The sequence below is a fragment of the Zootoca vivipara genome, chromosome 7 (genome assembly GCF_963506605.1).
Source record: "Zootoca vivipara chromosome 7, rZooViv1.1, whole genome shotgun sequence".
In the NCBI taxonomy this organism is placed as follows: Eukaryota; Metazoa; Chordata; class Lepidosauria; order Squamata; family Lacertidae; genus Zootoca; species Zootoca vivipara.
In genome coordinates, this window is record NC_083282.1 from 4,340,434 (window position 1) to 4,364,077 (window position 23,644).

General features: G+C 45.8%; 1 protein-coding gene across 1 annotated transcript in view; it reads left to right on the plus strand.

The window, feature by feature from the left end:
- The window catches only part of ASTN1 (astrotactin 1), a gene marked incomplete at its 5' end in the record, with an annotated part of 207,979 nt that overhangs the window by 179,667 nt on the left and 4,668 nt on the right, over nucleotides 1–23,644 (plus strand). The window contains 6 exons of the mRNA XM_035123692.2: nucleotides 15,581–15,849; nucleotides 16,688–16,821; nucleotides 18,011–18,162; nucleotides 21,635–21,770; nucleotides 21,935–22,035; nucleotides 22,511–22,694. Coding sequence (XP_034979583.2) covers nucleotides 15,581–15,849; nucleotides 16,688–16,821; nucleotides 18,011–18,162; nucleotides 21,635–21,770; nucleotides 21,935–22,035; nucleotides 22,511–22,694 — 976 coding nt within the window. The remainder of the gene's footprint in view (nucleotides 1–15,580; nucleotides 15,850–16,687; nucleotides 16,822–18,010; nucleotides 18,163–21,634; nucleotides 21,771–21,934; nucleotides 22,036–22,510; nucleotides 22,695–23,644) is intronic.

Consider the following 23,644-nt stretch of genomic DNA (forward strand, 5'->3'; position numbering starts at 1 on the left):
CCAGCTCCCTCGGCCAATAACGCGAGATGAGCGCTGCAACCCCAGAGTTGGTCACAACTGGACCTAATGGTCAGGGGTCCCTTTACCCTTTACCTTTAGGACTGTCAGGAAGCAGTGATGTTGATGTTACTTCCTTCTGAAAGAAGAATGGCTCAATGATGAATGGGATGGCGCCGTCCACAAAGGGTGCCTGGTGACCTTGTGTCAAAAGCTTTGTCTCTCAATGTTTCAGCGGTAAAATGGTGGCCATCTCACTGGGTTGTCTTTCACAGAGCTTATGAATTAAAACATTTAGGTGCTTTGTTGTAAGTGACCAGCCAAATACTTTCAGACGGGTGGTGAGGCTGTTCTTCTATAAACAAAATAAAAGCAAACAGTAAGCCTGCAACCTGCGTAGAGGCTAAATTTGGGGGCTAGCACCCAAAGCCAAAATTGCATATACTGTAGTCAAAACACATTGGGTGCAATGGAGGGAGGGATTGCCAAAGTTTTTTCTTCCTGGGTGCCTGCCCCCTTACCACTCCTTTTATTCATTTATTTTTCAATTGCCAAGCATGTTAAATGTGCATAAGTTGTGAGTGTGCTGTTTTGTGGATTTTTTAGCCAGAGCTCTTTGGGACACTTTTAGTGCTGTGTAGCTAATTTTGCATAATGCCAAATTCAGCCAAACAGTTTTCATAATGCCAAATTCAGCCAAACACACACAGGGTTGCAGTGCTCAAGGGGGATGTAAATTGGGTGTCTGGAGTGGGGCACTGCAAAAAAAGGGGGGGATTTCCTTTTTTGTGCTTTGGGGTAGAAGGTATTTTTTTGTTTCCTAGTTAAGCTAACAGGGAGATGGAGGCATCTGTGTTACCTTGTTTTGATCTCCCCCCACTCCCCCAAGGCCAGGCAGGACGCTGTTTATTGGAATAGTAAAAGTTTGAGTCTTGCAGTCATTTGATGGGTTAATGAGCTCACCATGCCATCTAGTATAAAGCAAGTTCTTGTTCTGTAATGTATGTTTTCTCCCTGTGGAGCCAATGGCGTTGTGGGTATGTAAAGAGACAGGCTTAGTGAGTGGTGTTGTTGTTGTTGTTGTTGTGATCTGACACTAACAAAAGTACATTTGGGCAATTATAAAGTTGTTTCTTTTTTGCTAACTGATTTTGCCTCCTTTTGGAATTGTGTGTGTTTCTTTTATTCAGGTAATACCTAGGTACTAAATTCAGTACTTGGCTGCTTAGCTCCCTTTAAAGCCCTAAATGGCCTCGGTCCAGTATAACTGAAGGAGCGTCTCCACCCCCATTGTTCTGCCCGGACACTGAGGTCCAGCGCCAAGGGCCTTCTGGCGGTTCCCTCGTTGCGAGAAGCCAAGTTGCAGGGAACCAGGCAGAGGGCCTTCTTGGTGGTGGCGCCCGCCCTGTGGAACGCCCTCCCATCAGATGTCAAAGAGAAAAACAGCTGCCAGATTTTTAGAAGACATCTGAAGGCAGCCCTGTTTAGGGAGGTTTTTAATGCTTAATAAATTAATGTTTTTTTTAAAAAAATTTTTATTGGTTTTACAAAAAAAAACCACACCACAACACTATAACAAATACAAACAAAAACATTACAAAAATAACAATAAAAACACAAAAATCAAAGTACCCTAATCCTTTTCCTTTAACATTGTGAGAGGGGACTTCCTCCAGTTCCCTCTATCTGCGGTTCATTTCTCATTCCTCTTTAGCAATTTCCAATTCATTGTTTAAAACTCCTTGCAATTTCAAATCTCTCATACATCAATTTACTTAACATAATTCTCAAATCCGCAGTTTCTATAAACTTCTAAATCTAATCTCAATATACAATTTTACCATATTTTTTAAAATAAACTTTAAAATCTTTCCACTCTTCTTCTGTCGCTTCTTCTCCCCGGTCACGTATTCTCCCAGTCATCTCAGCCAGTTCCATATACTCCATCATTTTCATTTGCCAATTGTCCACTGTTGGGTCTTCCAGTTCTTGGCTAATAATACTCTTGCCGTCGCCAGTCCCCCGGAGCCCATAGGAACACATTAATTGACTTTCAATGCATTCCTATGGGAAACGGTGCCTCGCTAGATGAAATTTTCGTAGGACGAATTGAGTCCCGGAACAATTAATTTCGTCTAGCAAGGCACCACTGTACTTAAAAAAAAATAACGAAACACGTACCTGTGTCTTGCAGTAGGGGCTGCTGGCGGCGGAGGGTGGAGTGTCAGCAAAGAGGTTTCTCGGGCTGGCTCTGCTCTGGCAAGAAGCGGCTGCTGAAAATGGCGATCAGCCAGCTTAGCACAGCCCCCTTCCTCCTGTACACGTGCAGCTGCTGCCTGCCCATTGGCTGGGGTCTGAAGCACTTCGACTTTTTGATTGGCTGCTATTGACCTGCCACGGTAAAGGAGAGGGGGGAAATGGCAACGCAGGGGGGGGAAATGGCTCTCGGCTTGGCTCTCGTCTTTAAAAAAAAAAAATTAAGTGCAGAATGGCCATGCTGATCCCCAGACCTTTCGCGGGCCAGATTGGCAGGCCAATTGGGCCTCATCCGGGCCGCGGGCCGTAGTCTGGGGACCCCTGGTGTAGGGTATACTTCCTAACCCTTCCTTTTCCCAAATGTATCCCGCAAGGCAGAAGAGGTTTAGGATAAGAGGTTTCCTTCTCCTAGGTAGGCTACCTTCCCAGGTTGACAATGTTATTATTTCATGCCTCTGATGCTACAGATGAGATTGGTGTATATCACATGCCTGTCTGGGAAGAGTGTGGGAACGGAAGACAGTCTTATCTCTTCTGCTATATTAGCTATTGCACTGTACTTTTGCTTTCACTTGTCCCTGTTCTTCTCTTGGAGCTGGAGAGAGGAGACGCCATGATTCCTTTGCCTCTACATAGTGTATAAATAAATACGTAGATTAGCTCTATGATGTCTCACACGTCTTGCTGTGTTATGCTAGAAGATTAGTGTGCATATATCATTTGATATATGTTGCTGAAGTGCACTGGAGAAGAAGGGAAATGCCTTTTTCAGAGCTGCGCATACCGGAGGACGCTCGGAGTTCGGGGGCTGCAGGAGCACCCCAGGGTGTTTTGTAACAGACAAGCCCCATAAAAGGGTGCTACAGTGCTCTTGTGCAGCACTTACTCATTTCAATGGGCCTTGCCAGAGGCATAGCTTGGGGGGTGGGGCGCACCTACCGTGGGACCTGCAGCACACCCGAGACACGTGTCTCTCCTGGGAATGACGCTGTGGCTTGGTTTAGCACTGCCCAAAATGGCAGTGTGGGGCTTGCATCTGCCCCCCCGTCTCCCCCAAACTGCTCTGCAGCTGAGGGAAAGATGGTGGGTGGGCTCCCTGCAGACTCTGCACTACTCAAAAAAGCAACACAGGCCTGCAGGGCACCGGCGAGGAACATAGCATGGGCACTGGGATTCTGGGTAAATGTGTCTTGCAGAGGGAGGAATAGCTGAATATTAATCTAGATTGAACATTTCACTATTTTGAAGAATTTTTGTGAATATAACCAGTCCTTTTGTCTAAAAAACATGTTTAGGGGTATGCTCATTTTCCTACTCTTATTGAAATACTGCCCCTCAATGAGGCCAAACAAAATGTTTAGGGGTATGCGTACCCCTGCGTCCGCCCCCCCCCCAAAACCACTGTATATAACTGACAGGTGGATAGTTGGAAACCCTTTTTAAAATCTTTCTTTCTCTCTTTATTCTCTTGCTATTCTCTGGGTAAATGTGTAATCGTTAGAATTAAGTGCAAAGGAAAACACAACACCATTTATGACCAATAAGCATATCAACCAAAATCCATACACACACACTCACTTATTAGTGTCCTGGACCAGTGTTCAGCTTGCAAGCACAGGTCCAAAATGGAAGGGAGAAAGCAGCTGACAAGGAAAGGACATAGCATTGCAGCAAGGATGTGACCTTTTGAGCTATCATGACATACAGCTATGGCTGGCCTTTACTGCTGTGCACAGTCCTGCTTAGGAGACTTTGGTCTTTTTTACATTAACTTGGATGGTACACTTGGATTCCCTCAGAGGCTTTCTGTTTCCTTTTGCTGTATCCTCCCCCCCCCCCCCGTTGTGCATCAAGCACTTTAAAAAAGCATGGTGTTTTTATCCTTTTCATGTTTCAAGCAACACCATTCATAACCTCTCTTACTTTTTTAGATTTCGCGTTTTCTCTTTTTCTTCTCGCCAAGTTTCTCATTTCAGCTTCTCTTCAGTCCTGTCACCTGCCTCGTTCCCCGCTTCGTTTTCTTCCTTTCTCTTTCCCCCCTCTGTGCACGTCAAGAGCTTTATATCGATTGAAAAATTGCAAGAGACAAACCATTCTCTGTCACCGCTGCTTTGTCCCCTGAGCCTGCTAAGCAGCAATTCAAAGCTATCCCAAAGTGGTCCATTTCCAGCACGATGGGGTGGCTAAGAAATGCCCTGCATCTTCTTGGCTCCTTCCTCCCCACCCCCTCCCCAAGTTTAGCAGCCTTGTTTTCTTTGTGGGGGTTTCTTCAATAAGGGACCGGCAGCAGACTATTCCTTGCAAAACATTTCGACATGGGCAGTAAAAATTGGGGAAGAAATTGTCTTTTCAGCTCAGGCACAGACCTTTATCTTCCAGTCCTCCTAATAAGACTCAGTTGTGCGATCGTTTTCTCTCTGAGGTAGGATTAAAGATTTACTGAGTGAACTGAAACCATTGGTACTATTTAGGACCTTGTGGGTTCCTTGGTGCCTCATAGTGTTGGCCATGTGTTTAGAGCTGCATGTTGCAGCATGCTAGTAGAAAATCTGGCCTTACGTTGCCAGGATCCCAGAGCTAGTGAACTTGCTGCTTTGGTCTCCTTTTCTCTCCAGATCTAGAGTGTGCCTATCAGCTGATAGTAGAATTTCCATGCCTGTGTGGTCGCCTGGTCTTTGTGCAGCACAGCCGTACTGGTACAAGGCTTATCCCAGAGTGGTTCAGCAGCAAGTAGGAAGGTGGATCTAGAAGTGGCCAACTATTTGGCTCTCAGGAGCTGGACTTTCCCAGTACAACTGTGCCAGGAGCAGTCACACCTTCTTCCTCTACTGACTTCCTGCCCTTTCCACAGCTGTTTGGCCATGAAACACCTGACCCACCCACCCATGTTTGAGAAGCTGAGAGCTGTTTCTCCCATTAAAAGCCTCTATGGTGATGGAAAGGGCCCTGGGGCTCCCCTCTCGTTCCCCAGTGAACGTTCCTGGAAGACAGGCAGGGTCCAATCTTCTAACCACCTCACCCAGGGTGGAGGGGCCATCCTGTTCTCCAGCCCAGCCCTGCTTCTTGCCTTGAATAGTCTGGCTGAGCTCCCAGAAGTCTTCCGCTCCCCACTCCCACCCCGACTTCTTCCTTCTCCATAGGTCTTTACTACACTGTATCCCTATTTCTGGTTTCTCTAACCCCCCCCCCACCTCACCCTCCACTTTCCAGCTCAGCGAAGGGCACAGGAAACAGTGGCAGTGGTCTGTTCAGTTGGCACCAAAAGTCACAAAACTTGAGTGGAAAGTCGATTTGACGAAAGTAGTTTGTGTGGGCATGTGGCACAGAAGGAACTCTGGTTTTCCAGCATTTCCCCAAGCAAACACCATCAAGCAGAGGTAGCCACAAACACAGAACAGACATGGGTATGAAATATCCCTTCCCCAAAATGCTGTGATTGAAGAGCCTTAGTGAAATCATTCCTTCTGATTAGAACCTAGACGTGTCAGTCACAAAGCTTGTTGTTGTTGTTTAGTCGTTTAGTCGTGTCCGACTCTTCGTGACCCCATGGACCATAGCATGCCAGGCACTCCTGTCTTGCACTGCCTCCCGCAGTTTGGTCAAACTCATGTTCCTAGCTTCGAGAACACTGTCCAACCATCTCGTCCTCTGTTGTCCCCTTCTCCTTGTATCCTCAATCTTTCCCAACATCAGGGTCTTTTCCAAGGATTCTTCTCTTCTCATGAGGTGGCCAAAGTATTGGAGCCTCAGCTTCACGATCTGTCCTTCCAGGGAGCACTCAGGGCTGATTTCCTTAAGAATGGATAGGTTTGATCTTCTTGCAGTCCATGGGACTCTCAAGAGTCTCCTCCAGCACCATAATTCAAAAGCATCAATTCTTCGGCGATCAGCCTTCTTTATGGTCCAGCTCTCACTTCCATACATCACTACTGGGAAAACCATGAGTTTGACCATGGAGGTTACTTCATTTGGAGAACTTGGGGAGAAATGTTTCAAATTTTGCAGACATACAGTATGCTGCTTTAAAAACAACAACAACAACAACACCTGAATCTCCAAAGCATCTCAAAGCATTGATTTTGTGTGTGTTTCAGAGAGAGCTCCAGCTTTGGCTTCGACAAGCCCCAAATCTGTCTGAAGCAGCCTTGCTTGGGTTTTCAATGTGGGGTTCCTTTAATTCTCCTTGCATATCCCTTATTCCTACATCGGACACATGAGTGCCCTGTGGTGGTAGTTCAAAATAATGCTCAAATGCAAGGGAAGAATAAGATAACCCACAGCCACTGTTTGTAGGCAACGTTTCAGCAGAATGTCAGCAGAACAGTGGGAAAGTGCAGATTCTGAAGTTAGCAGGTGAGAAGTAGCATAGTTGTCCCATGGCTTCTGGCAGCAAAATCTGGCCTGTTGTGGGGGGAGGTCTTGGCACAGGACCCTGGGCAAGGTGCTGCCTGGACCTGCAGCATCCGTAGTCTGAACCACTACATTGAAGCTCTCAAACATCCCCCGCAGCCTGCTGCAGCTGTGCAAGTTGGCAAACATTGCAATGCATCTGGATAAGACCCAGATGAAATCCAAATGTTCCCCTTCTCTGTTGAAGGCTGTTGGCACCTCAGAACTGACAAGCAGAGCATAACCTTTCATCTCAATACAATGACTGTTCCTCCCCTACAGGGGAAGGGGCTTCCTGCTGTGTGCACATTCACATGGCTCTAGCTCCACGACATCAATCAATTTTGCTCTCTATAAAGTGGAAAGTATCTGCCAATCTCTCTTTTCAAAGCCATAAAGAAAATGAAACTTGCCAGTAGATCAGACATGTTGCCTGGCTAAAGCTATGCAGTGTATGGATAACAGACAAGGTGTTGGCTGCACTCGGGGTTAATGTGGAAAAGGTACTAAGCTCCGCCTCCTTGATCTCACCAGGCCCTGCCTACTTAGCCCCGCCCTCTCCCCGCCCCCATGATTGGCGTTAGTGAGCAAAGATGTTTCTCTCCTTGTTTCTTGCATTTAAATTGAGGAGCTGCCCAACAGACAGCAGGGCTATGCAAGCAGGAGAGCACAGAGGGTGCAAATATTTGTAGGTTGGTTGGTTTCTAGCCTTCCCTTCCTCCGGAAGGAAGGAAATGTGCTCTTTCCTTCACTAATGGAGGGCAACGTACACAATGTAACCCTTTCATTGTGAGCAGCAACATTCTTAAAACAAGTTCGTGTTGCTGTTGTTTAGTCGTGTCTGACTCTTCATGACCCCATGGACCAGAGCAGGCCAGACACTCCTGTCTTCCACTGCCTCCCGCAGTTTGGTCAAACTCAAGTTCGTAGCTTCGAGAACACTGTCCAACCATCTCGTCCTCTGTCTTCCCCTTCTCCTAGTGCCCTCAATCTTTCCCAACATCAGGGTCTTTTCCAGGGAGTCTTCTCTTCTCATGAGGTGGCCAAAGTATTGGAGCCTCAGCTTCATGATCTGTCCTTCCAGTGAGCACTCGGGGCTGATTTCCTTCAGAATGGATAGGTCTTCTTGCAGTCCATGGGACTCTCAAGAGTCTCCTCCAGCACCATAATTCAAAAGCATCAATTCTTTGGCGATCAGCCAGTGATTATTAAATGGAAGCTGTTGAATTAAAAGTTTGTTAATGGCCATGGATCTTACATGGATCTTGACTTTAAGTGGCATCGTGCCTTTCAGGTTCAGTATTTTATTTTTAGCATTCATAGGGTCCGATATGGTTTGAAATTGGATGGGGGACCATGTGTTGAGATTCCTGCAATGCAGGAGGTTGGACTGACTAATCCACAGGATCCCTCCCAACTCAACAATTCTAGGGTATGGTTACCAGACGTCCCTGTTTCCCGGGGACAGTCCCCGGATTTACAAATCTGTTCCCGGACAAAATCTGTCCCCAGAATGTCCCCGGATTTCAATTAATGTCCCCAGATTTATATTTTAAGTGTTGTAGATTTATTCGTAGGGAATGAATGTTGTGTTCAACGGCACAAGACACATCACATGGGGACTTCCGGTGAGGCAAAAAGGTGGGTGCCATGGCAGCGAGCAGCACCTGAAGCCAGCCAGAGCCAACTGCGCTACCAAGCTGGCTCCGGCTGCTGAGACTGCAACTGCCACCGCGGAAGGGGAACCAGGGATCAAATGGGGGAACCGCTCCCCCCCTCCCCGGTGACCCAAATTGAGCCAGGTGTGAGCAGCCAACTGCCCAGCGGTGCTCTGGGGCCAGGAAAACCCTGGAGCCGACGCAGGGAGCGGGAGGGGAGAAGAAGGAGAAGGAAGAGAGAGAAAGAGGAAGGAGAAAATAGAGGGCAGCCCTGACTTTGCTGCGCCACTGCCACCGCTGAGGAGGAGGAGGGATAGGAGAGCAATGGGAGGGCAAGAACATGTGGCCGAGCCCAGGCCCAACCTGAGCCTACTCCACGGCGGCTAGTGCTCCAGTGACAGGGGAGACCACAGAAGAGAATATATTACTTCTTAATTATTATTTTTAAATAACCTTTTAAATAACTTTTTTCTCTTTTCAAAAAAAAAAGTGTCCCCGGATTCTTTGAAAAAAAATCTGGTAACCTTATTCTAGGGTCCCTCTTCCCCTCCCCCCCACCCACAAGCTCAGCACAGCATATCTGAGATGTCCCTGTATCTTCACAACAGCCCTATGAAGTAGACTGACTTACTTCAGCCAGTTTGAACTCCATGTATGTGTGAGGATTTGAGGCCAGGACTCCCTGGTCCGTGTTTTAACACCTTATATCCCATGGATTACACTCGTCTTTTAAGTTCAAAACTGTACATTGTGAAATACAAGAACTCCATATCAGTTTTGCTTCTTGAGCTGCTAGGGTCAGGTCTAATCTGCATAGATAGGTGGATTGGGGGGGGGAATGGAAGCTGAGCCTATGTCTGGCAACAACTGCACACATCAGGGTACACACACACACAACCTTGTACCGACACACCTTTCGTTGTGCTGGAATACTTTCCTTGAAAACTGGACATCTCCTCAAATGCTTCTGCCCCATTGTTTAGCAATTAGATATTTTTGGGAGCATTTATTCCAAGAGACGAGAATCAGCCAGCTCCCAAAAGGGAGGGGGAAGCGCTGGTGGGGAGATTTGTCTGAGTGGCCCAGCAAGCAGTCCAGAAGCAGAGTGGCAAATGAGAATGGCAATGCTCCCTTTGCAAAGGCAACACTAACGTTGACACGGCACCACCCTAGCTTCAGTCGCAGCCATTGCCGCCAGCAGGAACAGTTGGCATTAAATTTAGAATAGAAACCAATTAAAAGATAACAAGCTAACATAAGAGAACATATGCTCTGGATAGCAAGAATCTAAGTGTTTAAAAAAACATGACCTCCAGCTATCACCGGGGAAGTTTAAATATTGGTTCGAAAGGCCCACAAAAGTATTTCAAAGCAGATATATCTGGAAACTACTCTGACCTTGGTCAGGCAATTTGTATTAATGAGGGAGAGTTGGGTCAACAGGGCGCTTGGAGCAAAGGATCTTAGAAGATCTTGAGCAGGGAAATTAACGCCTTGATCTAACCAAAAATACAAATTCTTCTCTTGCGGGTAGGGAGGGAGCGAGATCCCAGCTTCTGTTGTTCAAAATAAATCACACAGATGAATGAGGCAGTGTAAATAGGCTTATTTTTGCATATATGCGCTCAATTGGCATCTTGCCTCCTAAATAGCGTACACCAGCATTTGTATAATACAAAGTTTTGTGAGACAAGAATGGGATGAGAAAGAGGCAGTAGAAGATGACAGGCAGGCAAATGTTTCTGGCAATTATAATAGAGGGACAAATACTCATTTGTATCAGGCCACAGAAATAGAATGAAGTTGCAGGTTAGCTCCTGTCAGCTGAGAAATGTTATTTGGTTGCCGCCATATATTCCACAAAGTCATTAGTCCTATGCAAGTCATTGCTCTCCAGAAGGGGTAACATGACTACAAAGAGGCTGTTTTCATGTGCCTGCTTCCAGCTTCCTTCATTTTCAGCAAAATGTGCAGAGTTCCAGATTGCGTGGGGAGCATGAGCAAGTGAGACAGGCCTGAACCACATGGAAAGCTGGAAGGTGCCATGAAGCCGCCATGAAGCCTGCTTCTTCAGACACCTAATAGGTGAACAGGGCTTTTGTGTCAGATGCCTTTTGATTTGAATTACAGGTAGGTAGCTGTGTTGGTCTGGTGTAGTCGAAACAAAATAAAAAAATGTTTTTATTCTAGTAGCACCTTAGAGACCAACTAAGTTTGTCATTGGTGTGAGCTTTCGTGTGCATGCACACTTCTTCAGGTACACTGAAACAGAAGTCAGCAGACGCTTATATATAGTGAGAGGGTGGGGAGGGGCACCACTCTCAAGGGTGGTGGGAAACCAGACTGTTTATGGCCGCATTTGGTCTTGCAGGAAGAATTTACGACTGCAAATTGGTCCCACAGGAAAAGCAATGGGTGAGATGGCTAAAGATAGCTTTATCATGTATAATGAGATAAGAATCCAATGTCTTTATTTAGACCAGGTTTCTCCATTGTTTTAAGTTTGGTGATAAATTGCAGTTCAGCAACTTCTCTTTCCAGTCTGTTGGATCACCTGGATAGCCGTGCCAGAGAGTGTAAGCATGTTCTCCCCAAAGTCCCAATTTCCACATCCCTGTGCCTGACAAAACCAGCAGGTTCCTTGTTGTTTTCTTTGGGGTTCACGCCCTCCTCTGAGTCTCTAGAACTGAATCAATCAGGACAAGTTGGGAGTTCATTGGGATTTGCGAAAACAATGTTTATGTTTTGAAATGGAAGCAGTTGGTGAAATGGAATAATTGCTTTTCTCAGAATTTTAAATAGGGACCACCCTCCCTAAAGCTCTTTGTTGTGACTAGGCCTCTCCTGCTGGTCCCCTGATTACAGAGAATATCAGTCCTGGGAGAGGAGATGCTTAAGGTGAATGCATTGGTTCCTTACAGCTATGGCATGATAATTCTTTGCATGTTAGGGCTGTGGGGAAAGTTGTGGCAGGGAGCAGATGCCACGAAATGCAAGAAGGGGGAAGAGATCATAGACAATTTCCAATAAAAAACACAGCACCTGCTGGTTACAGGGTGTGTTTTTTTGGTATGCTGTGCTAGGGGACAGATGGACACACTTTAAATACCAAGACTATCCTTAAGCAAGAGCACATTTTCAGGGTCCCTTAACACGGATCAGTTATGCCTTAACTGTTAAGAGTTCCTGGGTATGCATTCAGAGCTTTGTAAATTTTAAGTGAAATGGAGGACCATGCGGCTTCTATTGAGGAGGAGTGGGGTTGTGGGGAGAGACTTCTATAGACTGGTTAGCCCACCCCTGGAGACTGCCAAGCAATGTTTGAATAGTGTGGGGTTTTTTTTGCTAAGGTTACTAACTTTCTTCTGGCCCTGCTCTTTACATTTATGTGTGTCAAGTGCCTGATTTGGGGCAACTGCTCAGAATCAGCAGGAAAAAGTGACAATAATATAAAAGGTAAAGGGACCCCTGACCATTGGGTCCAGTCGTGACCGACTCTGGGGTTGCAGCGCTCATCTCACGTTATTGGCCGAGGGAGCCGGCGTACAGCTTCCAGATCATGTGGCCAGCTTCCAGATCATGTGGCGAACCAGAGCAGCACACGGAAACGCCATTTACCTTCCCGCTGGAGCGGTACCTATTTATCTACTTGCACTTTGACGTGCTTTCGAACTGCTAGGTTGGCAGGAGCTGGGACTGAGCAACGGGAGCTCACCCCATCGTGGGGATTCGAACCGCCGACCTTCTGATCGGCAAGCCCTAGGCTCTGTGGTTTAACCCACAGTGCCACCCGCGTCCCTACTGCACATTTAAATGTGTGTGTTTGCGTGCGTGCGTGCGTGTGCAGGGCTGTCTTAAGCATATCTGGCACCATGCAAAGATCCCAGCCAGTTCCTGTACTTGGCGATGTAACTCCGCGTGTCGCTGATGTAGAGCTGCCAGACCCGGGCCACACAGCCATAGGCGTAATTGGTCCGGCAGCCCCTCGGCCGCCACGCCCAGTGAGCGCATCCGGTAGATGGTGTCCTCCTTGGTGAGCACACAGAGGCTCCTGCGGGTCCTGATGGACGGACAGGAGAGCGTGCGCACCCACGAGCGCACGTCTAGCTGCTCCTGCTGCTCCTGCTGCCACCAGCCATATAGTTGGCAGGGCGCAGATTCCATCCTAAGCCTCTGCAGGGATCGCTCTCCTCCTGCGGAGGCTTGGGAGGCAAGCTGCATTCACGCCAGCCATATGGTTGATGGGGCGCAGCTGGCGGGCGTGCAGGGAAAGGGGAGGCCACTGGCAAAGCCACGCAGGTACCCCACTTTCTGGGGCGCCCCTGAGAGGCCAGCGTCCTGGCACAACACGCCAGTAAGCCCAATAAGAAAGGCAGCTCTGTGTGTGTGAAAGAAGAAGAAAAAGTGTGTGTGTGTGTGTGTGTGTGTGTGTGTGTGTGTGTGCTTGCGCTCAGAAAGCACCCTTTTATGCACTTAGTGGAGATTTTATATAATTCAAATGCTCTTTCATCCATCTAGACCACTTGCCATGTGCCATTGGCTCAGATACAGTGAGTCCTTGTTACAGCCATTGGTAACATGCATCATCTTTTCCATCAGACATATGGTATGATAAAGATTTCAGGCCTGTCATGATCTGTAATTTTATAGCACCATCTAGTGTTCATTGGTTATAGGCAGCCTTTTCTGTTGAATGCATTACAGTACTTCATTTTACTTCCCTTTCCGGAAGGAAAATAAAGCACCAAATGTTTTTATTAAATTATACAATTTTATTAAATTATACAATTTTGGCAGCATCTGAATCATTGCTTTGCAGCACTGTTGCTCACTGCACGCAAATGGGCATACTCAAAAGTAACTTCTTTTTAACAGAGACCGCTGTGTCACATCACTAGCAGAGTTGGCTTAATTGTCTGCATTATTCCTGTTTCAAAAGCACCGTAGCCCTGATTCAGGAAAAGTGGTCCTGCCTTCAGTCCCATTGAAATCAATGGTACTTGAGTTGGTCATCATGACTTAATTTGTTCTGTTGATTTCAGTGGGACTCAGTTATGACTAACTGTCCTGGGATTGCACCTGTTTTCCTTATGCCAACCCAAACTATTTAAAAATTAGGGCCATGTTGAATTAGAGCAGGGCTTGTCAACCTGGTCCCTACCCCCCACTAGTGGGCGTTTCAGGAATCCCAAATGTGAGAGCTGTAAAGCCCTGTAACCATTTTTATATTCGAATAGACTGGGACACGGGTGGCACTGTGGGTTAAACCACAGAGCCTAGGGTTTGCTGATCAGAAGGTTGGCGGTTCGAATCCCTGTGACGAGGTGAGCTCCCGTTGCTCAGTCCCAGCTCCTGCCAACCTAGCAGTTTGAAAGCACGTCAAAGTGTAAGTAGATAAATAGGTACCGCTCCAGCGGGAAGGTAAATGGTGTTTCCGTGCGCTGTTCTGGTTCGCCAGAAGTGGCTTTGTCATGCTGGCCACATGACTTGGAAGTTGTACGCCGGCTCCCTCGGCCAATAACGTGAGATGAGTGCCGCAACCCCAGAGTCGGTCATGACTGGACCTAATGGTCAGGGGTCCCTTTACCTTTACCTTTAGACCTTGTCCAGTGTCTTGTCTCCTCTGGTTGCACATTTAACATGCTGATAGAACATTGGGAGCACAGTCTTAAGTTTAGTTTGGTTGAAATCCCCAGCAATGATGTGCACAGCTTCAGGATACTTGTCTTGCTGGCTGCTGATAATTTAGACTATTGAATCAAGATTTGAGAAGAAACAGCATAATTCTTGCCAGGATTATTATTACTATTATTATTAATTTCATTTCCATATATACTCCTTTATATTATTAAGAAAAAAATCTCAAAGCGGTTTACAACACATTAAAACATCAAATCAATCAATCCAGAATATAACCTTGTTGAATAAAGTCTAAATATAAAGTATACATTCAAAGCAACAAATTAAGAGGAAATGAAAATATTATCTTAAAACATTTCAAAAGAAAACCTTACTAAAGGAAGTCAAATATAAAATGCACATTTCAAACAGCATAATTAGCAAGAGGCTATAAAGATTATCATACGCATACAGACTAAATAATGCATGTTGGAAATGTAAAGAAAAAGAGGGTACCTTCTATCAAATGTGGTGAGTTTGTAAGAAAGTGAAGGTTTCCTGGAAAATGATATATAATGAACTTTTAAAAATGTTGAAATATACATTTGTAAAGAAGCCAGAAACCTTCTTATTGGGTATTGTAGGTAGAGAAATACATAAGGAAGATAAAACATTGTTTTTGTATGCAACAACCGCAGCAAGAATATTATTGGCCCAAAAATGGAAACAGGAAGAGATCCCAACCAAAGAAGAGTGGCAGGTGAAATTAATGGACTATGCCAAGTTGGTGAAACTAACTGGGAAAATTTGGAGCCAGCAGGACCAGACCTTTTTGAAAGACTGGAATAAATTTACATTGTATTTGAGAGACAATTGTAAACAATTGACATCGTTAGTAGGGCTACAAGAAGTTTTGTAAGGTTAGAGATATCAATTATTATCAACATGGTGTTTAAATGGTGTATTTAAGGTAGTAATAATAATAGTAATAATAACAAAATGCAACATCAGAGTGTAATTAGGAAAACCATTAGTTGAGGAGGAGTAAGTCTCAGGCCAAGATGGCCAAGTGGTTTTTATATATTATATGTAAGATGGATGTTTTGTCAATTTTTTAAAACAAAAATTAATTTTAAAAAAAATAAAATTATCATAAGCATAGAACATATCTGCTGCTGTCGCTACCAATCCTGCCAACGGTGGTTTATGGCATGTGGAGGCTGTGGAAGCTCTGACCCGATAACTTGGGACTGCATTAAGAGACCGCCAAAATGGTCTCTGGCCTTTTCAGCAGCCTTGGCTTTTTGTAGCTGGAGTCAGTCAGGTCCCTGCCTTCCCAGGCGTGGTGGGAAAAGGCCTGAGAGGCATGGGACAGATTTTCAGGGCTCTCCCTCGAGATGGATTGGTGCTCCTGTTTGCTGATCTATGTATGATTATGAATGCCTTTTTTTAAAGAAGAAGATTAAGAAGTTGGAAATTAAGAAGGGAAAAGCTTAGAAACAAAACTAATGATATGAGCTTGAAATCTGCACTGGGTCCCTGCAAATGATTTCACACCCCTGTGGGTGCAGATGTTTTGTCTCTCTAGTCCAGGGCACCATGAAACTTGACCAGGTCACTACTCACCTTTACCTGATTCTATCCAATCACATTTCTTACAGGTAACTCCCCATCAGATGAGTCTGAGGAGCGTGAGCGAGATCCCAGGGTCCTGACGTTTCCAGAGTACATAGCCAGCTTGTCAGAGTCAGGAACCAAGCGCATGGCAGCCGGCGTGCGCATGGAATGCCAGAGCAGAGGCCGCTGTCCATCATCCTGTCCTCTGTGTCATGTATCCTCTGGCACCGACACTGCACCCGAGCCTATCCTCCTGGAGGTCACCAAAGCAGCACCCATTTATGAGCTGGTCACCAACAATCAAACTCAGAAGGTGAGTGGCTATATATGGGTGGCAGGACTAAATGTAGTATCAGTGGCTGCAAATAAGTGAGCATTCTAAAGGGGGACAGGCTACTCTCTTACTCGGTCTAAAGTATTCAAATTTTCATATAAACAAGATTATCTGAAGGGGGCAGAGGGAGTGGGAGAAGACATGGTGACATTTCCAATCTTCTCAAACCATGATGGCTAGAAACAGACTTGAAGCGGAATAACTGCAGTCAGCATAGCAGTGCTTATTAAATTCTCCCCATCTGAATTTCTTTCTAGTTACAGGTAGGTAGCCATGTTGGTCTGAGTCGAAGCAAAATAAAAAAAATTCCTTCAGTAGCACCTTAAAGACCAACTAAGTTTATATTTTGGTATGAGCTTTCGTGTGCAAGCACACTTCTTCAGATACACACGATACATTCAGGTGTATATCTGAAGAAGTGTGCTTGCACACGAAAGCTCATACCAAAATATAAACTTAGTTGGTCTTTAAGGTGCTACTGAAGGAATATTTTTGAATTTCTTTCTGTTTGCAGAAGAAGACTGATATGTTAATGGCTTGCTGGTCTTCTATTATTGAATTCTGAACTTCTGTTTTGATCACTACACCTGTGCAGGTTTGTTGCACATTGACTCAGTGACCCAGTCGTAAACCAAACCGTGGCTTAGTGTGAAATGAGCAAACAATTTGCAGCCCCCTCAACAAAATTTGTCAGAAGTGCCCCCCCCCCTGCTTTGCAGGCTTTGGGTAGGATTAAAATTCAGCCCATGGCGGGGATTTTCTTGATGTTCCTCCTGTGCTTTTCCTCATTCCTGTTCTCCTCTTATTTCTCCCTCAGCTGTTGCAAGAGGCCACCATGAGTTCCCTATGGTGCTCAGGCAGTGGGGACGTCATCGAGGACTGGTGTCGGTGTGACTCAAGTGCCTTCGGTGCTGATGGGCTCCCAGCCTGTGCTCCCCTCCCGCGCCCTATGTAGGTGTCCTCCTCCCCACCATCAGTTTGCAGAACTGAGATTTTGCTAAATGTCTTTTGGGAAACGTGGCCTCATTTGATATTGTTCATTGTAGCAAATATTATTCCACCACCAGAAATAAAGAGGAAAATAATGCCCAAACAGAGTTACCTCTCGAGTCTCTTTCACAGAATCATGGGGGTGATGGTGGATTTGATCAGACGGTTCCTTTTTGAATCTGGTGTGGGAGAGAAGGCACCCGTGGCCTGATCTCCATGCCTGCAGCTCCTGACAGGCCCCATAATGCTGTTTGGAGCCCAGATGGAAGCAGGGTGTACATTGCAGTGTACATCAAAAAGTGCAGGCAGGCACTGGCTTTCTACTCTGTTGCTTCCAAAGGGAAGTGTATTTTACCGGTGTCTGTTTTTTATTGGGTCGTAAGAGTATTTCACGTGTATGTTTTATTGCTGTTTTTAGGATATTCTGTTTATGTCATGAATTTTCATGGCAGGAAAAGGGCAGGATGCAAAAAGTAAATATTAAATCGATATTGTAGTAAGCCTGCAAAGAAGGCTATAGGTGCAAAGGCAAGCTTTTACTGTCCACCAGGGTAAAAAAGCAGCAACAACAACAGCTGTTGGGAGTTCAAGGTTTCCGTGTAACCAGCTTGATGCTGGTTCTTTCTATATTTCATTTTGGACTTCTCCCGAGGAGTGCAGGGCAGTGGTCATTGTCCCATTATGCCCTCACCGTGAGAAGGTAGGTTGGGCGGAGGTGTCGTAATGGAACGGAATCTGAATCTGCCTGCTGGATTTAGAGTGTCCATTTAATTGTCCCCATTTTGGGTTCTGTGCGAGGTGTGTGTCTGAAAGGTCTCTAGTTGGGCCCTCCCCCGCCCACCCGCTTTGCATTGCGCACCAAAGACAGAGTGTGGCAAAGTGCGCCCTGTACATCTCATTAATGCACTGGCTTGAAGGTACTTGAATAAGCAGAGCACATTATTATTTGAGCACCGTTGCTTAAGCATCACCAGGTGCTCTGTTGAATACAGTACAGTGAAATGAAGGCAGAATGTGTGTGGGGGGGTACTCTATTGTCAGAATTTCACTGAATTTGAGTCGGCATTCCCATTGACATCGTCAGGACAGTTGATGGCGCTCGCCAAGGGTTACCCATAGCCTGACCTCTGTTTTTGCTCTCCCCCTGTAGGCTGAGGTTGTCCACTGTTCATGAACCTAGTAGCTCCCTGGTAGTTCTGGAGTGGGAGCATTCGGAACCCCCAATTGGAGTACAGATCGTTGATTACCTCATCCGCCAGGAGAAGGTGACGGACCGCTTGGACCATTCCAAAGTGGAAACTGGTGAGTGCAGTTTGGTCTTTTATAAATGCATTTACATAATTATTTTTGAAAATTTCTAAACAGCGTCTTTCATCCCAAACATGGATTCCAGGGCAGTGTGCATAAAAATTAAATACTGATGCAATATAACACCGTATTGTTAAAGGTAAAGGTACCCCTGACTGTTAGGTCCAGTCACGGACGACTCTGGGGTTGCGCGCTCATCTCGCTCTATAGGCCAAGGGAGCCAGCGTTTGTCCGCAGACAGCTTCCAGGTCATGTGGCCAGCATGACAAAGCCGCTTCTGGCGAAACAGAGCAGCGCACGGAAACGCAGTTTACCTTCCTGCGGGAGCAGTACCTATTTATCTACTTGTTTTTGAACTGCTAGGAGGACAGGCGCTGGGGGAGCTCACCCTCGTCGCGGGGATTCGAACTGCCAACCTTCCGATCTGCAAGCCCTAGGCTCAGTGGTTTGAAGTAGGGCTAATACTAAATCACAGTGTTGCCAAAGTAGTTTGTTCCAGTTTAGACAACAAAATAGAGCTCTCTCTGTAAGAGCATATGAGGAGCTCTGCTGGATGAGACACAAGGCCCTTCTGGTGCAGCTTTCACAGTGGCCAGCCAGGGGGGGGGGGGCGGGACCAGAGCACCATAATAATCTCCCAGTTGGCTTGTCCAGCGACTGGTTTTCAGAAGCATACTGTGTCTGGCAGTGGAGGGAGAACATAGACATCCTGTCTAGCAGCCACTGACTGTCTTATCACCCACTAATTTGTCCAACCCCGTTTTAAAGTCATCCAGGTTCCAACCCAAATCCAAATCCGAGGGCCTTCTCGGTAGTGGCACCCGCCCTGTGGAACGCCCTCCCATCAGATGTCAAAGAGAAAAACAACTACCAGATTTTTAGAAGACATCTGAAGGCAACCCTGTTTAGGGAGGCTTTTAATCTTTAATAGATCACTGTGTTTTATTTTTCTGATGGAAGCCGCCCAGAGTGGCTGGGGAAACCCAACCAGATGGGTGGGGTATAAATAATAAATTATTATTATTATTAAGGGACCCAGGTGGCGCTGTGGGTTAATGCACAGAGTCTAGGGCTTGCTGATCAGAAGGTCGGCGGTTCGAATCCCTGCAACGGGGTGAGCTCCCGTTGCTCAGTCCCAGCTCCTGCCAACCTAGCAGTTCAAAAGCACATCAAAGTGCAAGTAGATAAATAGGGACCGCTCCGGCGGGAATGTAAACGGCGTTTCCGTGCGCTGCTCTGTTTCGCCAGAAGCGGCTTTGTCATGCTGGCCACATGACCCGGAAGCTGTCTGCAGACAAACGCTGGCTCCCTCGGCCTATAGAGTGAGATGAGCGCCGCAACCCCAGAGTCGGACACGACTGGACCTAATGGTCAGGGGCCCCTTTACCTTTATTATTATTATTATTATTATTATTATTATTATTATTATTATTATTATTATCCATTTTTAAAAACCATCATTATGATCATAAGAATCTCCATCGTTTCCTCAACCGTTTGAGCTAGGAATGGCTCCCTCCACATTCACCAGAGCTTGGTCCCCACAAAGAGGTCCATAATGGGTAGATGGGAATCAACAGGAGGGTTTGCAGCAATTTCTGAGGACATTAAAAAGTTTCCTTCCCCTTTATGTTTAAATGGCAAGCTTTGGTTTCATTGTGCCTCAGTATCAGCCTGGCTGTGTCTGACTTGAGAATGAAGCCCCTAATCGCCTGGGAATGATGCCACAATCATATGCCATCATTTGCAAAGAGTCAGGACATTTTATGAAGGGAAATGGATGCTCCCATATTGGTCACCCTGTTCTGTGCTCTACATCATGATCACACTCATTTGGGTTTTTCTTACATTGTCTTTTTGTGCGAACAATTATACAGGACTCACTTTTAGAGTTGCTATCAAAATTCGGTTTAAAGCAAAATTCAAGGTTTGAGTTTGAGGTTCGTTCTCATGTAAAGCACCTGAGGAATCTCAAAGGAAACAAACATTGGATAAAAAGTTCCAAATTTCTCAGGGCAAATGGAGGAGGGGAATTTCCAGTACTTCCTTACATTGCCATCGGATTTGAAATGAATTTGGAAGTTCATCCTCTTGTGGATTATTTGATGAAATGTCAAGGCTTGTGGTTTGTTTCTTTGCTCAGTTCACAGTACTGGTTGTGTCCTTTAAAGCCTCAAGCAATTTGGGACTGGGTTATCTAAAGGGCAGCTTCCTCCCATAGGAGCCTGTCTACATTCTTCAATCACCACAGGAGGTTTGGGCTCTCTGCCCTTTAAGGTGTGATGGGTAGGGACACAGGATAGGAGCTTCTTGGTGGTAGCACCCAGGATGTGAAATCTGTTGCCCTGTAAAAAATTTCTGACCTCTTCTCTCCCTGCCTTACAGAGCCAGTAAAGCAATCAGTGCTTGTTTGGCACACCCTGTGAACGTTGCTGCCAACTTTTCTGTTACTTTTCTACGTTTAGTTCTGCTGATTGCTGCTGGATGGCTTTGATTCTTATTGATTTGCTTGTTTAAGTGATTGCTTCTATTTGGGGGGTCGCAGCCACCCTTAAGGGTCAGGAAGGTGGGGTGCAAATATTTTAAGAATTAATTGCCAAAGCGGTTAATCAAAAGCAAACAGCTTTGGTTGCCAAACTTCTCTCCAGCTTCAATTTATTATTATGTTATGACTATTACTATGGTATCTATATACTTATTATTATACCACCCTTTTCCTCTGACAGGGACTGAAGGTGTCTTACAGATAAAAGTGAGACCAGCTAAAACCCCAATAATTAAAAAGCAATTAAGCATTGTGGCGATTGCTTAAAGGGTCCCCGGACGTTTGACGGTCTATTGACCCAATACCTCCCTCGCCTATTTCTTCCCTTTGCTGCCACCAACCAGTATATCTGTGTACTGGTACACAATTGATTTGAACTCAGTCAGTTGAACAGTGAACAAAACAATTAAGTTTATTTATTGTGCAGATCTTACAAGCATATCAACTCTTATTGGTTTCTCAGTTATGTTTACTTTAAGCTTAACCGTTAGTCTTAGTTCTCCCCCTGTTCTCCCTGACTGAAATTCTCTTCTTAACTCTTATAGATTCTGCCCCACCGCTCACCTCACTAGCTTCTCTAACCCTCTATTTCAAAATCCTCTCTACCTCTCTCATCAAATCCACCTCAACTCAACTCCTTTTATCTCCCTCCTGTCTGCCTGCTTCCCCTTATATACCCCTGCTTCTGCCTGGAGAGCTCCCATTGGCCGTTTACCTCCCTGGCAACTTAACTCTTTCTAGACCCCTAGAGGTGAAACGCCACAAGCATTAATACACACACACATATAATACAATTTATTAAAAACATAAAAAATAATATGATTTATTAAAAACTTGCAGACATTTCCTATCCTCCTCTGTCTTCCTTGCTCCTTGTCCATCTGCATTATCAGATAATGGCTGGGTTGCCTGTTTCCCTAGAGACGGTGCTGAGTTTTGTGGATGACATCATCTCTGGGGCCAAGTCGCCCTGCGCCATGCCAGCGCAGGTGCCTGACAAGCTGTCCGCCACCATCTCTTTGATCATCCGCTGCCTGGAACCTGACACCACCTACATGTGAGTAGCAATGCCAGCTGCTGACTTGTCTCGAGCCCACAGCAAAGGGGAATAGACATCTTTTGAATTAAGATAAAGGTGCAGGAGATGCAGGGCACAATGGCTCATGCAGTCCAAACCTGTATGCTGCATGTATCTGGTGATATTTTCTGTTCCGTCATCAGGTTCACTCTCTGGGGTGTGGATAACACAGGCAGACGTTCAAGGTCGAGTGACGTGACCGTGAAGACTCCTTGCCCGGTGGTGGACGATGTGAAGGCCCAAGGTAACGCTGCTGCTTCAGAGACCTGCCCGTTGGCAAAAGAGGCTTCTACATTACAGTGCTTCAGTATTTTATTTTTAACATTTTGTGTGTGTGTGCGAAACCTATTCCTGCATCTATAAATTTTAGGGTTTCGGGTTGAAAAATGATGCTTTGAAAATGCACAATATATTTTCTGGTATGTACATCTGTGTTGCAAGTTGCAGAGCTAGGTTGCTGGTAAAGAGCTTGCAGGAGCTCGTCTTTGAAATCCTTGTTCCATCTTCACTGTTGCACTGAAACACAAAATGCCCCCTTGCCCCGCTTTCCAAGGGTGGCTGTTTCCCCAGCACTCTCCCTTCTCCCTTCCCAAAGATGCTGTGCTGAGGAGGGCAGCTGTGATGGGGAAATGCTTCTTTCCAAGAGGTGCTGCTTGAACTCCAGACTACCTTTCACTAGGTTGATCAACATTTCACCTTCCCTTTTTGTTTAAATCCAGAAATAGCAGACAAGATCTACAACCTCTTCAATGGCTACACTAGCGGGAAGGAGCAGCAAACGGCCTACAACACCCTGCTGGACTTGGGCTCACCAAGCCTTCACCGGGTCCTGTACCATTACAACCAGCACTACGAGAGCTTTGGGGAGTTCACCTGGCGATGTGAGGATGAACTGGGACCCCGGTAAGATGAGACCTTCTGTGCCATGCCGGTTGTTTCAAAGTTCTTGTCACTAGCCTTGACATCTTTAAGCAGCAACATGTAAAATGGAAAAGATACTGGGAGTGTGTCTATGCCACAGCATGGCTTAACTGGTTTAATAGTAGTTACCTTTCCCCATAGCCGTTCGAAAGCACGTCAAAGTGCAAGTAGGTAAATAGATACCCCTCTGGCGGGAAGGTAAACAGCATTTCCGTGCACTGCTCTGGCTTCACCAGAAGCGGCTTAGTCATGCTGGCCACATGACCCGGAAGCTGTACGCCAGCTCCCTCGGCCAGTAAAGCGAGATGAGCGCTGCAACCGCAGAGTCGTCCGCGACTGGACATAAGGGTCAGGGGTCCCTTTCCCTTTCCCCAAGGAGTGTTGGGAACTATGGCTCTGTGAGGAAATAAGAATTCCCAACATAATTGCCCATATCATCACCAAACTGGGATTCATAGGATTCTTTGAAGGGAGTCATAACAATTAAACTGATATAAAAGGGGAACATGTGTAGCATTGTCTTGTCTTTTAGTTCAGGGTAGTGACACACGTTAGATGCCAGAGGACTGCAAAAAAATAAAGAGTGCTTGATTCATTTGCACACCCAACCAACTTGTATCAATAGACAAATTACCGTATACCAAATGTAGGGGTGGAGGTGTCTACCTTACTCTTTTCCTGGCTACGGATGAGCTTTATTCTTACTAGTAAGGGATGTTTTTTTTTAAAAAAAAGATTCAAGAGAGATGTAAGAGTTAATTCCCTTTTAAAAATATAAACTCTGAAATTAGAGGAGTCGGGTGGTGTCAAGTTATTGGCATCCAGCAGCATTTGATGGAGATCATTTCATCCGTCTCTAAGGATGATGATAAAACTTGGGTATCCAACTAGATGCTTGGATCAGCTGCCTGCAGGTGGATCAAATGCTCTTG